The sequence below is a fragment of the Malus domestica genome, chromosome 03, assembly GCF_042453785.1.
Source record: "Malus domestica chromosome 03, GDT2T_hap1".
Classification (NCBI taxonomy): Eukaryota; Viridiplantae; Streptophyta; class Magnoliopsida; order Rosales; family Rosaceae; genus Malus; species Malus domestica.
This window is the reverse complement of record NC_091663.1, coordinates 9,002,731-9,016,294: the sequence shown is the minus strand read 5'-3', so window position 1 is coordinate 9,016,294 and position 13,564 is coordinate 9,002,731. Positions and strand designations below refer to the sequence as shown.

At 39.5% G+C, this 13,564-nt stretch overlaps 1 protein-coding gene across 1 annotated transcript; it reads left to right on the top strand.

The window, feature by feature from the left end:
- The first annotated feature begins 2,440 nt into the window (after positions 1–2,440).
- LOC103421700 (zinc finger protein CO3-like) lies at positions 2,441–5,859 on the top strand. Its single transcript, XM_008359741.4, has 3 exons — positions 2,441–3,085; positions 3,623–3,844; positions 5,438–5,859. Exons 1-3 carry the CDS (start codon positions 2,747–2,749, stop codon positions 5,627–5,629), a joined length of 753 nt encoding a protein of 250 aa, XP_008357963.1. The 5' UTR covers positions 2,441–2,746; the 3' UTR covers positions 5,630–5,859.
- The last annotated feature ends 7,705 nt before the right edge of the window (positions 5,860–13,564 follow it).

The following is a 13,564-nucleotide window of genomic DNA, read 5'->3' as shown; positions in this document are numbered from 1 at the left end:
GAGAGAAGGCAGGTGAAAGTTTTTGACAGCTAAAATGTAATTAAGTGATCATTATTGCATGCTATATGGTGCTTGTCCTTTTAATTCCTGTATGTTTAGAAGTCTTGACAAGTAAGTATCCAACACAACCAGGCCAACAACCTAAAAATATCTAGCCAAGCAATTGAGTAACTAAGCACATCATACATATCCGCTATTAATAATTGGATGGCAATAAATCAATACCAAAACATTGGTAGGAAGTAGATTGATGAGTCGATATTGTTTTATATTTTTACCGTAAGTTTAGTTATAATTTATTTATCATTTTGAGAGAATTTTGATAAATTTGCTTTATATTTCAATTGCAAGACATGTAAATCTACTTTGGCCAAAAAGCGATAAACTGAAGGAACTTTGGAGTAATTCTAGTTGGAGTGGATTTGTGTGTCTCTCAAAATAATTGTATCAAAATTTCAGACTTTATCTCCAAGCCATTTGATTATGGTGAATTAAAGAAGGCTGACTCTGCAGTGCTGCCAGTTTGGCGTCTTGGGCTATAAGTCATTAAAGATGACTTTTTTGGGAAAGTTGCTTCCGCTAAATTGCAGAGGACGTTTTTATCGACAACTTCCTTCGTAATAGGCGGAGTAGAGTTTCAGGAGGAGGATTGTCTCCCCTTCTAATCTCTCTCCCTTTCTCTCCCCTTTTATTTAAACGGTTACGATTAAGTCACGTCAACATCTTGTATTGATTTTTTATTAGAGAGAGAAAGACAAAAAGAACACCATGAGAAGAGGGAAGGGAAGGGAAGGGAATGGAAATATGAGGGGAGAGAATCCTACTCCATAGTTTCACTACAAAAGAGGATGGTCTCTCTTTGCAGGATATATACGTTCATTATTGATGCTTGTCCTATTGTGAGCAATAATACAAAAATGAACCTTAGAGAAGAGAAGATTAAACTCAAGACATCATAAAGATTTCTACACCTGCAAGTGTCATCATTTATATTGAAAGCTAGGGTTTGTTGCAGTTAGAAATTTCTGCAGTACGAAATTATAGGAACATTCAAATGTGGTTAAATGCTTAGTTGATTCGATCACTAGATAATGATATTATTAGGGTTTTCATGTGAATCATAACAATCAATTTAAGCTTTAAACTCGTTTCATAAAAAAAAAAAATAAATAAATAAAATTTCTGGTTGGGTCTCAATAAGGTCATGAAAAACATTTCTATGTATTTATCTTTTATTTTACATATAATGGATTTGCCTGGTACGTACTTGTAAAGAACTCAAACATGACAACGGTCTGATAATACGATATGATGACAACGTTGCAATTGTTATTGATCAAGAAGGAAATCCAAAAGGAACCCCAAATTTTTAGGATTTTTATAACAATTCCGCCGCACTATTATAATTATAATTCCGGCCATTCTTGATGCTTCATCTCGTTCATGATTACTTATATTTTCCGTAATTGACTTGTGCATGCTTTATCTTAATGAAATAAACAAATGAATACTTGAATTTTTAAAGTGCTAGTAATTAACATTTTTTTAAAGTGCTAATAACAAAAATAAATATAAAAATTGCCAACCCAAAAACAAAATATCAAAGCCTGCCAACCCGAACATAGGTTATGCAAAGGATGGCTCTGTGGACACTGTACAAATCGTTGGACACACTCCCCTTCCTTTGTACTTATCTCTCTTCCTCCCTCTAGAATTAGGCCCCAATGTGATTTACTGAAGTGATGATTTTAGCCCTTGAATATTCATTGTCCTTCAATCAATTAAGATAAATATAAGCAAACCGTCAGTTGGATATATGCTATTGCCTATTGGATTTACCAATATTATGTATTTGGAGAGCCATAAATCGTTTTCTATATTTTGACAATGTTCTTCACTCATTTTGGCAATATAAGATGGTAGTACGACATGTATTTGGAGAGCCATAAATCGTTTTCTATATTTTGACAATGTTCTTCACTCATTTTGGCTATTTACACACCTTTTATTTTACACATACCTTGTTTGTCTTTTAATTTTATTCAGTTCATTTAACTAAAAATTAAAAAATATATGTGAAAGATAAAAAAAATGCAGATATATAGCACCTACAAGAGAGGTTACTACCTAAAACCAGTCTTAAAAGGGGGCCATTCAACATTGTTGTGAGAGGTCATGCGTGGACGCTTTGTGAGTACTGGTAGGATAAAGTCTCATCATTCCATGTCCCAGACCCCAAACTCCAAACCCTAACAGTAGCAGGAGTAAAACCAGGTCAACCCTTTCCCTAAAAGCATGACATCATCATCCACGTCACCATGCAGTCTCTCCAGTCATCTCCTCTGTTCTCTATGGCCCCCACCCAGGAGGATCATCCCATTTATGAGAATTACGAGGATCCTTCAATCACATTCGTTCATTGTACATGATACGGTCAGAAATGATTGTAAATTTTTTTATTTAAAATTGAATATAAACAGTACCTGACAAAAATTAAGTGTACAATTTACGATAAACAGATGCAATTAAATGATCTTGGGAATCCTCATAAAGAGGATCCGGCGAAAAGGATCCTCACTCCCACCCCCCTTGCCTTCTTCCCTTTAAGTACCCCCCACAAAGTCCCAGCCTTCCATCCGCGTCCGTAAATCTATCCATCTCTCCAAACTCTCCAGTATTCGCTCCACTCATTAGAACAGAAACTCCAAAAAGCTTCCCAAAACCCTACTACACACCTCACGCGCCAATGTACGGACACAACAGCACCGCATTCCCACGCGCCCCCGATTTTCAGTATCATCACGGCTCGCATGCGGCTCTTCCGTTGCCATATCATCACGACCACCTTGTCTCCGCCGAGTTCAGCAACAGCTGTAGCAGCGGCTCCAGCAGCTACGGAGCCTCGCCGATCAGCAACGGGGCTTACGAGTGCTACGGAGAACCGGACCCGAACCTGATTCAGCGAAGCGTCAGCAGCCATTCACTGCAGAAGACTTGCGGGACCCACAAGTTGGTCTCCGACTTGCTGGAGTCAGAAACCGGCCATGTCCGCCGGGTTTATAGCACTGGGGACTTGGATTTGCAGGTTCGATTTAATATGGAGAGTTGGTTTCTTACTTAGTTGCTTAGATTTTAATGACTTAAATGCCCACGGTTATTTCTTACCTGCCATTTTGAATCGTCACATTTACAGAAACTAATCTCCATGCAAATTGAGTTCGTATAGTTTCATACCACACCGTAAAATACTTATGTTCCGAGACTATTATTACATTGATAGACAAAAGTTAACATAATTTCCTCAGTTCCATTCCAAAAACTTACATGATCATTGCTCATTTGTCCAAATTTACTTCTATATGTTACTTACTGCAACTGTGCATTTAGATAAGAGTTAACTTGATCAATAATTCGAGGTGATTTACTCTTTGTTCGTTTGGGCGTTGGTGGTGGGACTTGCCCAAATAACGTGAGGGTTTAGGGCTAACACAATGTGACAAGAGAATATTTTGTATTTTTGCTCTCATGTGTCACTTGTCGACGTTGTCGGGTTGTAGCTAGGGTTTTACTGGAATTAATATAATTTTGTGTATTTGTGTTACAATATTGTGGATGCATGCAGACAATTAATAGCAAGAACAGTAATGGGGTGCAAGTAGTGCAGCAATTGCAGTATGGTGGTTATAATAGAACATCATCAGAAAGTAGTCTGCTATCGAGTGAGACCAGTATGATTATAGAAGGGATGAGCAAAGCCTGTCGGTATAGTCCCGAGGAGAAGAAGGAGAGAATTGAGAGGTATAGAAGCAAGCGCAACCAAAGAAACTTCAGCAAGACCATTAAGGCAATACCACTCTACTTCAATTAATTAACTATTTAATTATTTGCTTTGATTTGAACACTGCTCTGCACCTCATAGTATATGGATACTTTATACAGATTACAATACACAGTTGTCGTTTCTTCTTAACTGCCAATGTCTGGTACATTTATTAAAAAGATTATTAAGAAAGACTATACAAAAAGCAGTTTTTGTACTCATATCAAACTGTATTTGTCCTTAAAAAGAGGGTGGTCTACTCACATATCTATTTTTATTTCTCACATACTCTTTGTTTATTTTTTGTTTTTAATCTTCTTCAATTCAGTTATCTGATGGCAAAAAATTAAGAGTATATAAAAGGTAAAAATTGATGTGTGAATACCACTACCCTAAAAAAATCTTCTTAAATGGGAGGAAACCAAGTAACTTTTGCCCTCTTATATATCTTTCTTCTAAGTTGCTGCTTCACCCGACCCACTAGCTAGTGCCACTTTAAGATTTATGTATATGGTGGCCTAGTTCTTGTTGCTTTTTGGCCCACGATTTCTCTCGTGTAAAATTTTGGCTACTTTACTCCCTTTGCCTACTATGTATGATTCCATGGTCTGCGTCTGTCACATCCTACATTGTTTCTATTTCATTTCAAATAGTGAAAAGGATATGGTAGTGCATTTTTGACATATAAGTTTTTGGGAGCTAGCTTGGCCTAGTTCTATAATGGACTAATGGAGTGGTTGTTTGAAAAAACTGAATGAAATGACAATTAAAATGTACACTAGTTGAATCATTTGTGCATGGAAAAGATTAACTCCACGGGCAAGAGTTAAGCGGCACCCCATATACTCAAACTTTTGAGTGCGTACAACTTATGAAATAATCATTTCTACGTAGTTAAACGAGTGTCTATTGTAATTAATTGTGAAATTCATCACGTATATATTATTTGAGTTTTTTTTTTTGTACATGAATAAAATAGCAAGGTATAGATGTGGTGGCATGTCATGCAACAGAGTAAGTTAATAAATTATTTTTTATACAATGATAGTTTACACTAAATTTATATACTTATATCAACGTCATTCCAAACTCTTTATCTTTCTGTTGGCCAATTTTATTTTCAATTTCATAAATTCTTGATCCTGTCGACATATCAACTTTCATTCCATCTGTATGTCTATGCAGGTCCTATATTAACAGACGTTCAACATTCTATGTCTTACTCTTGGACGTCTGTTTGAAATTGTAAACTTTTCCAGGATAGAGTGATATATTTATTTTGGTTTTTTTTGACGCTTAGATCATCAAGTTCTTTTACTTGGAAATTAATTTTACACATTGCCTAAATGCAAAAGCATGAAACCCATTTAATTGAAGAAACTAAAGTGACCAAGTAGCCACAAAATGTGTCTTGGTTAATTAATTAACCACTTCTGCTGATGAATCCTTCATATCTTAAGAAAAGGGTACTACTCACTTATAAGTAATAAAAGTATACGGACCTTACGCTTTATTACAATATCACTACATTTGAACCTCAAACCTTTAATTTCCTTCTCTCCCTTTTCTTTTCCTTAATGAAGAAGCACTAAAACTTGGCATTATTTATGTGTTCAGTACGCTTGTAGGAAGACATTGGCAGACAGCCGGCCGCGCATCAGAGGCCGGTTTGCAAGGAATGATGAAATTGAGAAGAGTCCTAATGTTCAATGGAGCAACATGAGTGGGGAAGAAGATGAGGAGGAGGACGATAGTTGGTTCAACCTTCTCGATGCATTTTCTTCAATCGAATCTAATTCTGTAATCTAGCTAGCAGCATAAGACCACCTCTAAGTCCTGATGATATTTAGCAAGTAGCTACTCAAAATTTGGGCTTCTTGATTTGAACTTTAATTATTGTTATTATGCAGAATGCAGCTCTTTAAGCGCTATTTAGCTTGAAGTACTAGTTCATGTAAATATAGGTCATTGTATTGTTAGAATTAATGACAATGTTGAACTTTAAGACTTTAATTAATCAAGGGTGAAGCTTTTAGTTATCTACATATTTATAATTTGCTTTTACATAATTAAGGTCGTGCTCAAGCTTCACTTTAGTTTTCCAGGATAACACAGTACGTGACAACTGATTGGAAAAGATGAAAATAAAGTCACTTTCATTCAGAAAGAACAGATAAAAACAAAAGAGCTGATTAAACAGGACCACAACTCTCAACTTTATGTTTTGTTAAATTAGTTCGTAATTGACTTCATAAACTGTTTGGCTAGTCAATTTAATTTAGGGTTAACTGCATTATTTTACACCCTCAAGATTTACGGTGAATTTCAAAATGAACCACCATATTTTAATTTTTTCACATTGCACCATGATCAGTTAAAATCGTATTTAAGCCCTCTAGCTATTTGACCTCGTAATTCTTCATTAAAGGTTCAAGTTTGTTACCGGGGGATGTCCTACATATTGCAGAGGCTTTTACTGCTTCTATGTTTATTTCCGTTTCTAGGAATAATAATAGTATTGCTCATTGTTTAACAAAGATTGCATTGTCTGTTGAGACAAACATAGTTTGGGTTGAGGAGCCTCCTAGTGTTATTCAGGATATCCTTATCCATGATATTTTGTAATTTTCCTTTGTTAATGATATCATCTTTTATTCAAAAAAAAAAAATGTAGCCAAGTTTTCTTGTGTATTTACTGTAAAAAAATTATTCAATTTAGATTTTAATAACATTTATTATAAACAGTAATTGCTTGTGGGTTCGAAAGAACAACTCAAAAAATTCCGGCATGCAGCACAACGCGGTTAATTATTTAATTAATTTTTTTTCTTTGTATCCATTGTTCTTGGTCTGGTATTCTCTTAAAGAATCAACACCATAATTGTTTTGTTTCAAATATTTCGTGATGAAAATCAACTGAGGTCTAAATAAAATTACGTCTTGAACAACTTTGTAGTGTTGGACCAAAAAAATCAATTATTTGCAGTGTACGCTTTAATCATGATATTAGTTGCCGATTTAGATAGGCATAAGCCCAACCAATATACCTAGCAAATCAATCAATCATATTGTTTGAGGCTATCGAGGAACACAAGAGATTTTTAATGTATCCTGCATACGGGATAGTATGTTTATGTTATTATACGATTGAAGATTTTTTTTTTCTTAAAATGTCCCTCTAAGTAAGATAATGACATTATAATTTCTGAACACATCGAAAAATTGCTCATTCAGCACATGCAAGTTTCCTAATTGACTATTGGAACGTGATCATCAGTTATATCATGTGTGGTGTCTCAATACACAGAAGAGTTGCCGTCAACAAAGAATAAAATTGGGCATGATAAGTACTTATCAATGTCATCTCAATCATCCTCATATTTTCAAAATGAAAAGAGAAGTTTAATCTATTCAACCTGCTAATTAGTAGTGTATACATTCGTCAACGTGCGAGTGAAGTCCAAAAACAAAACCTATATATCTAAATAGGAAAAAACCTCTTTCAAGCAGTGGCGGAGCCACTAAAGGGCAAGGTAATCATGGGCCTATTCTGTAATTTTTTTTCCCTTTTCTATGTATAAGATATAATATAACCTCCTTTTATTTCTGATCAGTTTAGTTGCAATCTTGAAATTCATGGATTTGAGATTCTCTTATTCTAGTTATAATGATGTAGCTTCTTCAACTTGTTAATTACTTCACGTTCATCTTTGGGCATAGGAGATTAATTTAGGTCGAAGTTTTTGACCGCGGTAATTGAATCTAATTATCAGGATTTATCACTTACTCTAAGAACGTTGGCTGATATTTTTCTTTATTGGCTTGAACTTCTAGTCCATCTGCTCTTAAATATTAGTTGGATTATGTGACTATATGGTTGATGCGTATGGGTATAATCTACCTCTATCTTGCATATTAACCTAATGGTTGATGCGCGGTATGATATTTTTCTGAGTTGAGATAAATAAATCGAAATACAACCAATCTATCTCGTATTTTAGGCATTAAAAAATAAAGTTTCATATTTGTGAAAGCCCCCCGTGATGTAAGATCTTGGCTCCGCCACTACTTTCAAGTCTATAAAAGTGTTTTAGACAATAAAAAAAACATTTCTGACATTGTTTGACAGAAAAACTTAGTAATTAGAAAAAAGTACTGGAATATTTTGACACATCTCTAACTTAATTTCTGAACACACCGAAAAATTGCTCATTCAGCACATGCAAGTTTCCTAATTGGCTATTGGAATGTGATCATCAGTTATATCATCATGTGTGGTGTCTCAATACACAGAAGAGTCGCCATCAACAAAGAATAAAATTGGGTTTGATAAGTACTTATCAATGTCATCTCAATCATCCTCATATTTTCAAAATGAAAAGAGAAGTTTAATCTATTCAACCTGCTAATTAGTAATGTATACATTCGTCAACGTGCGAGTGAAGTCCAAAAACAAAACTTATATATCTAACTAGGAAAAAAACTCTGTCAAGTCTATAAAAGTGTTTTAGACAATAAAAAAAACATTTCTGACATTGTTTGATAGAAAAACTTAGTAATTAGAAAAAAGTACTGGAATTTTTTGACACATCTCTAACTTAATAGCACTTTTAGAAGAAATTCTTATAACCATAAGTGCTTGTCACAGAAGCAGTTCCAGAAAAGCTCTTGACTATCTCTAAATTGGGGCTTTTAGTTATACACTTCTTAAACAAGTCCTTTATAAGGAGCTAAAGTTTAAGACACCGACCCAATAACAGTAAAAGCTAGAGCATGGTCAAGGCTCAAGCAGCTCCATAATCCACTTCCATCCTGTGGAGCAAAAAACGATCACAAAGTGACACGTGGACTTTGGAACAAAAGAAGACAAAAATACCCTTGAGGTATAACGGGATTCCTACGCGCAAGTAGTGGGTAATCATCATTAACCAATTAAAAAATGCTCCAAAAGAGGTAACCAATTCCAAACTATCTCATTTTAGGTAATTATTTCCAAAACTTAATTTCTCTAATATATTATTTAGTTAATTAATTATCTAAATAATATATTCTTCTCATATCTCCTAAAATCATCCCTTAAAATCATAAATAATTGATTAATTAGGGGATCAACTCAATTAATCCCCTAATTGTCAATAAAGTGACCCAAATTAGTAGACAAAACCGGCCACCTCCCTTTGCTCCATACCTTTTCTGATTTTCTCCACCTTATTACCCAAATAAAGCTAGTCATTCAATTTGGTAACTTCCCATTTATTTTTCTCATATTTAATTAAGCCAATAAATTGGCTAATTACATCACAAACTCACCCAAAAACATACAAAGTGGCCGGCCACTTTCTTGGAAAAGTGGACCAACCTAGTCCTATAAATAGTCACCCATTTTTACCAAACACTCATTCCAAACCTCTTGCAAAAAATCCTAAATACTCTAAACACTATTTCTCTCTAAAATTCTAACTTTGGCATCGGAGGTTCTTCGGCCAAAGCCCCCCCCATTCATCGTGGGCGCGTGAGGCTTTTGGCCTTAACCTAATGTGCTAGTTGTTTTGTAGGTGCAAAATCGTCCAAGATCGAGGAGGAGAAAATTTGCATCCACAAATTGGTGCTTTCATTGAGAGTTGAAATCCATACTCGTAGAAGACTCTCGCACAAAAAGGTTTTTTCTTTATTTTCTAGTCCATTTGAATATTTTTCATACGTTCTTATTATTAGAATTTTTTACTTGCAAAGGTTCTTTGATAAAACGTATAAGCAAAATATAATGGCTAGAAATTTAGAAAATTCCACAAGTGAAAATTCTAATGTTCAAGAAATGGGATTGCGGAGATCTGTGAGGCTAAATGCGACAATAAGTGGAGCACCACCACCACCACGAGTTTCCACCATGGGAACCACCACAGTGGCTACCTCGGTAGCCACCTGTGGCGAGGTCCATGGTGCCTTCACCACGGCTCGAGCCATGCCATCCAAGGCTAACGGCACCAAAGCCATGGCCCAAGCCATGTCACTCTAAGCCCAACGTGAATTCAACGCGTTTCCAAGCCAAGCCCAAGTCTCGCACCTATGTGCATCACACTCTGAGCAGCCTGCTCCCGACGAGCAGCCCACTCCCGTGGTCCAGCCTGCTCCCGACGAGCAGCCTACTCCAGTGGTCCAGCCTGCTCCCGACGAGCAGCCTACTTTCGTGGCCCAGCCTGCTCCCGACGAGCAGCCCACTCCTGTGGTCCAGCCTGCTCCCGACGAGCAGCCCACTCCTGTGGCCCAGTTTGCTCCCGCCAAGCAACTTGTTCTCGCAGCCCAGCCTGCTGTCGTGACCCAGCCTGCTCCCGACGAGCAGCCCACTCCCGTGGCCCAGCCTGCTCCCGCCAAGCAGCCTGCTCTCGTGACCCAACCTGCTCCCGACAAGCAGCCCACTCTCGTGGCCCAGCCTGCTTCCGTCGAGCAGCCCACTCCCGTGGCCCAGCCTGCTCCTGCCAAGCAGCCTGCTTTCGTGACCCAGCCTGTTCCCGACGAGCAGCCCACTCCCGTGGTCCAGCCTGCTTCCATCGAGCAGCCCACTCTCATGGCCCATCATGCTCCAGTGGTTTTCCAAGCAGCCCAAGTCGACCCAAGACTATCTCAACCATCCGGACCTACCATCGAGCCGGGGGCATTCTCACCACATTTTTTCGCGAATTTGACATTTCCCAACTCAAATCTCGTGCCCGGAGTCTACCACTCTTCCATTGCCCAAGGAGGCACATTCCTTCCAAGCTATTCCAACCCAAATGGAGAACAACACTTGTCACGACAGGTCATAGAGTTGACAAACGTCCTCGCACAACAGACGACCTTGGTGAACCGGCTCTTGCAACGCACCGAGATGCAACGTGCCCCAGACGAGATGTTTCGAAGTAGGACAAGGGCATACAAAGAACCTCTCCACCAGCGTCCCGGTAAGCAGCCACTTGACCAACCACGAACGGAGCGTTCAGGCAGTATACACTCCTGATTGGGCCCCCGAGATAGCGTATACTCCCGTCTTAAAGCGTGGAGGAGCGTGCACTCTCGACTAGGCCCACAAACGAGCATACATTCACGGTTAGGGTCACACTCCGATAGTCAACATGAGCAGCCTTCCAGGCGAAGTGTTCATTTGCGGCTAAGCCCGCAAGGAGCATCATCCACCTCACATCAGAGTAGGCAGCCCGACGGATGGAGAGAAGCAATCACTCAATCCAACTCAAGTTCAACCAGCAGCCTGCGAAGAACTCGTTCGCCTGCTAGGAACGCACCATATGCACTGCATCCGCGACATAGACGAGCCAAACACATGGAAGAGCAGCCTAGACCAGCAAGTCATGGCTGGGGGCAGCCGAGAGCTCTGCTACCCCAACAAAGGCAAATTCAGGAAAAAGTAGAGAGACTTTTGACCAAGCGATTACATGATTTCCAACGCAACGAGGTCACCGACGAGGCACTACAACAGAACATGACCAACATAAGCAAGTCACCCTTCACGGACGAGATCGAGCAGGCAGAGCCTCAACGCGATTTCAGCATGCCACATTTCACATCTTTCAAAGGGGATGAAGACTCGGAGAGACGCTTAAAGCACTATCGAAGCGCAATGATCCTTTATCGAAACAACGATGATCTCATGTGCAAGATATTCGCCACTACCCTACAAATGGAGGCGCAAGATTGTTTCTACACCTTGCCGCCACAATCCATCCAAAATTTCTACGAACTTTCTTTGGTTTTCACCAAAGAATATTCATCATATCGCTCGATCAAAAAGAAGTCTGACCATTTGTTTGACGTCAAGAAGAACCCAAAGGAGTCGCTTCGCGACTATGTGAGGAGGTTCAAAGTAGAGAAGGCAAAAATAGTCGGATGCAACGACTCGATAGCTAGAACAGCCTTCCAAAAATGACTTCCAGCAGACCACCCGCTATTCGGAAAATTGATCATGAAAGAAGATCTAACTCTGGCAGACTCTTTTGCTTTGGCAGAGAAGCATGCACTCTGGGATGAGGCTCGCCAATGCACATTCAAGAACTTGAAGAAGTACCCGACATCACCTCCATAGTAGCAACGGAGGACTTATTCGCATGTTGACGGTATCTAAAGTAGCAATAAGCTCTACCATCATGCGAGAAGAGCTGGGGGCCCGACTACCTGTATTTTACAGTTCAAAAGCTCTTCTCGATGCTATTAAAAATTCAAAAGCTAACTTTGGCGATAGTTGTTGTAACCCAAAAGCTTAAGTTTTACCTTCAAACGCACGCAGTCATCATCATGACGCATTATTCCGCCGAATCCAAACCTGCGACGATAAAGGCATAGACCCTAGCAGATGCAAAGTTTTCTGACGAACACAACAACTCGGCCCAAAAGACACGCCAATGGCAGACGAACACTAGAAGGAACACTCAGAAGCAAGTTTTGTCCTCGTCACCCCAGAAGATTCAACTCTAGAGTGGCCTAATACCCCGAAAGTTGAGCATCTCTTGCTACATGTAACATGGCCCCAACTCCACGGCTCCCTACCGCACCTTCAAGCCTAGCCTTGACAACGCAACAGAACGGCCCAACGGCGCCCCGAAGGCAGCTGAGCACACTTTAGCCACACCTGCTCCCTCAATGGAGATTTCTGGCATTTGCATGACGATGGCGCATCCAACTACAAAAGCTCGTGAGCAGCCGTGGTTCTTGCCACCCCAGACGTTTCAATGCTCGAGCAGGCGATCACTCTAAGCTTCAAAGCATCTAACAACGAAGCAGAGTACGAAGCCCTACTAGCAGGCCTTCCAATGACAAAAGACTTGGCGGTGAAAAGCTTTCAATTTATTCCGATTCCCAGCTAATCACCAGCCAGACTACTGGGGGCAAAGGCATGACGATCGTGGCAACCGACTACTTCACCAAATAGGTAGAAGCAAAGCCCATGATGACCACGATTCAGACGGACATAGAGCGTTTCATATGGAGGAACATCATTTGTCAATATGGCATCCTTTAATCCATCGTCATCGACAATGGCCCGCAATTTATGGGCAAAGATTTGGCGAAGTTCTTCCAAAAATATGGCATCAAACAGCACATGTCTACGCCAAGATATTCTCAAGGCAATAGGCGGGCCAAAGTATCCACCAAGATGATCCTCGACTGTCACAAGAAATCCCCCACCAGTAAGAAAAGAAAATGGCCAGATGAACTCCCTAGATGTCTATGGGCATATCGCACCACCAAAAGACGAGCAACCGAAATGAGATGGCCACAAGCTTAAATCTGGCAGAGGAGAAGTGCGAGTAGACTTCACTCGCATCGCAGCTTACCAGCAGCAATTCCAGCCCAGAGATATAGTCCTAAGAAAAGCCTTCATCATTGCCCATAGAGAAGGTTCATACAAAATCAGCAGAGTAGGCGGTAAGAGTCATTACACCCTCGCCATCATGAAATGATAAAATGATCGAAAAGTAGTGGAGCGCCTACAATCTGAAGAAGTACCGTGTGTGACCTCCCACTACATCAAAGCTCGAAGACTAAAAAAGCTCGACGGGCACCACCTCACAAGCTGAGGACTATCCAGTTGTTATGCAATTCCTACCTTACAACTAAGTTCTCGTTCGTTTCATTCGTTTTTCAATGAGGAATTTAGAAGTAATCACAACTTGGCTCGGCTGCATGCTTACAACAACTAATCACTCATGCACTTCAAAAGAAGACTGCGCCCTTCTTAGGGACTCATCGCAAGAA

Coding starts and splice junctions, on each gene's coding strand:
- LOC103421700 (XM_008359741.4), top strand. CDS start 2,747: ATGTACGGACACAACAGCACCGCATTCCCACGCGCCCCCGATTTTCAG. Junction 3,086..3,622: donor CTGGGGACTTGGATTTGCAG/GTTCGATTTAAT, acceptor GGATGCATGCAG/ACAATTAATAGCAAGAACAG. Junction 3,845..5,437: donor ACTTCAGCAAGACCATTAAG/GCAATACCACTC, acceptor TTATGTGTTCAG/TACGCTTGTAGGAAGACATT.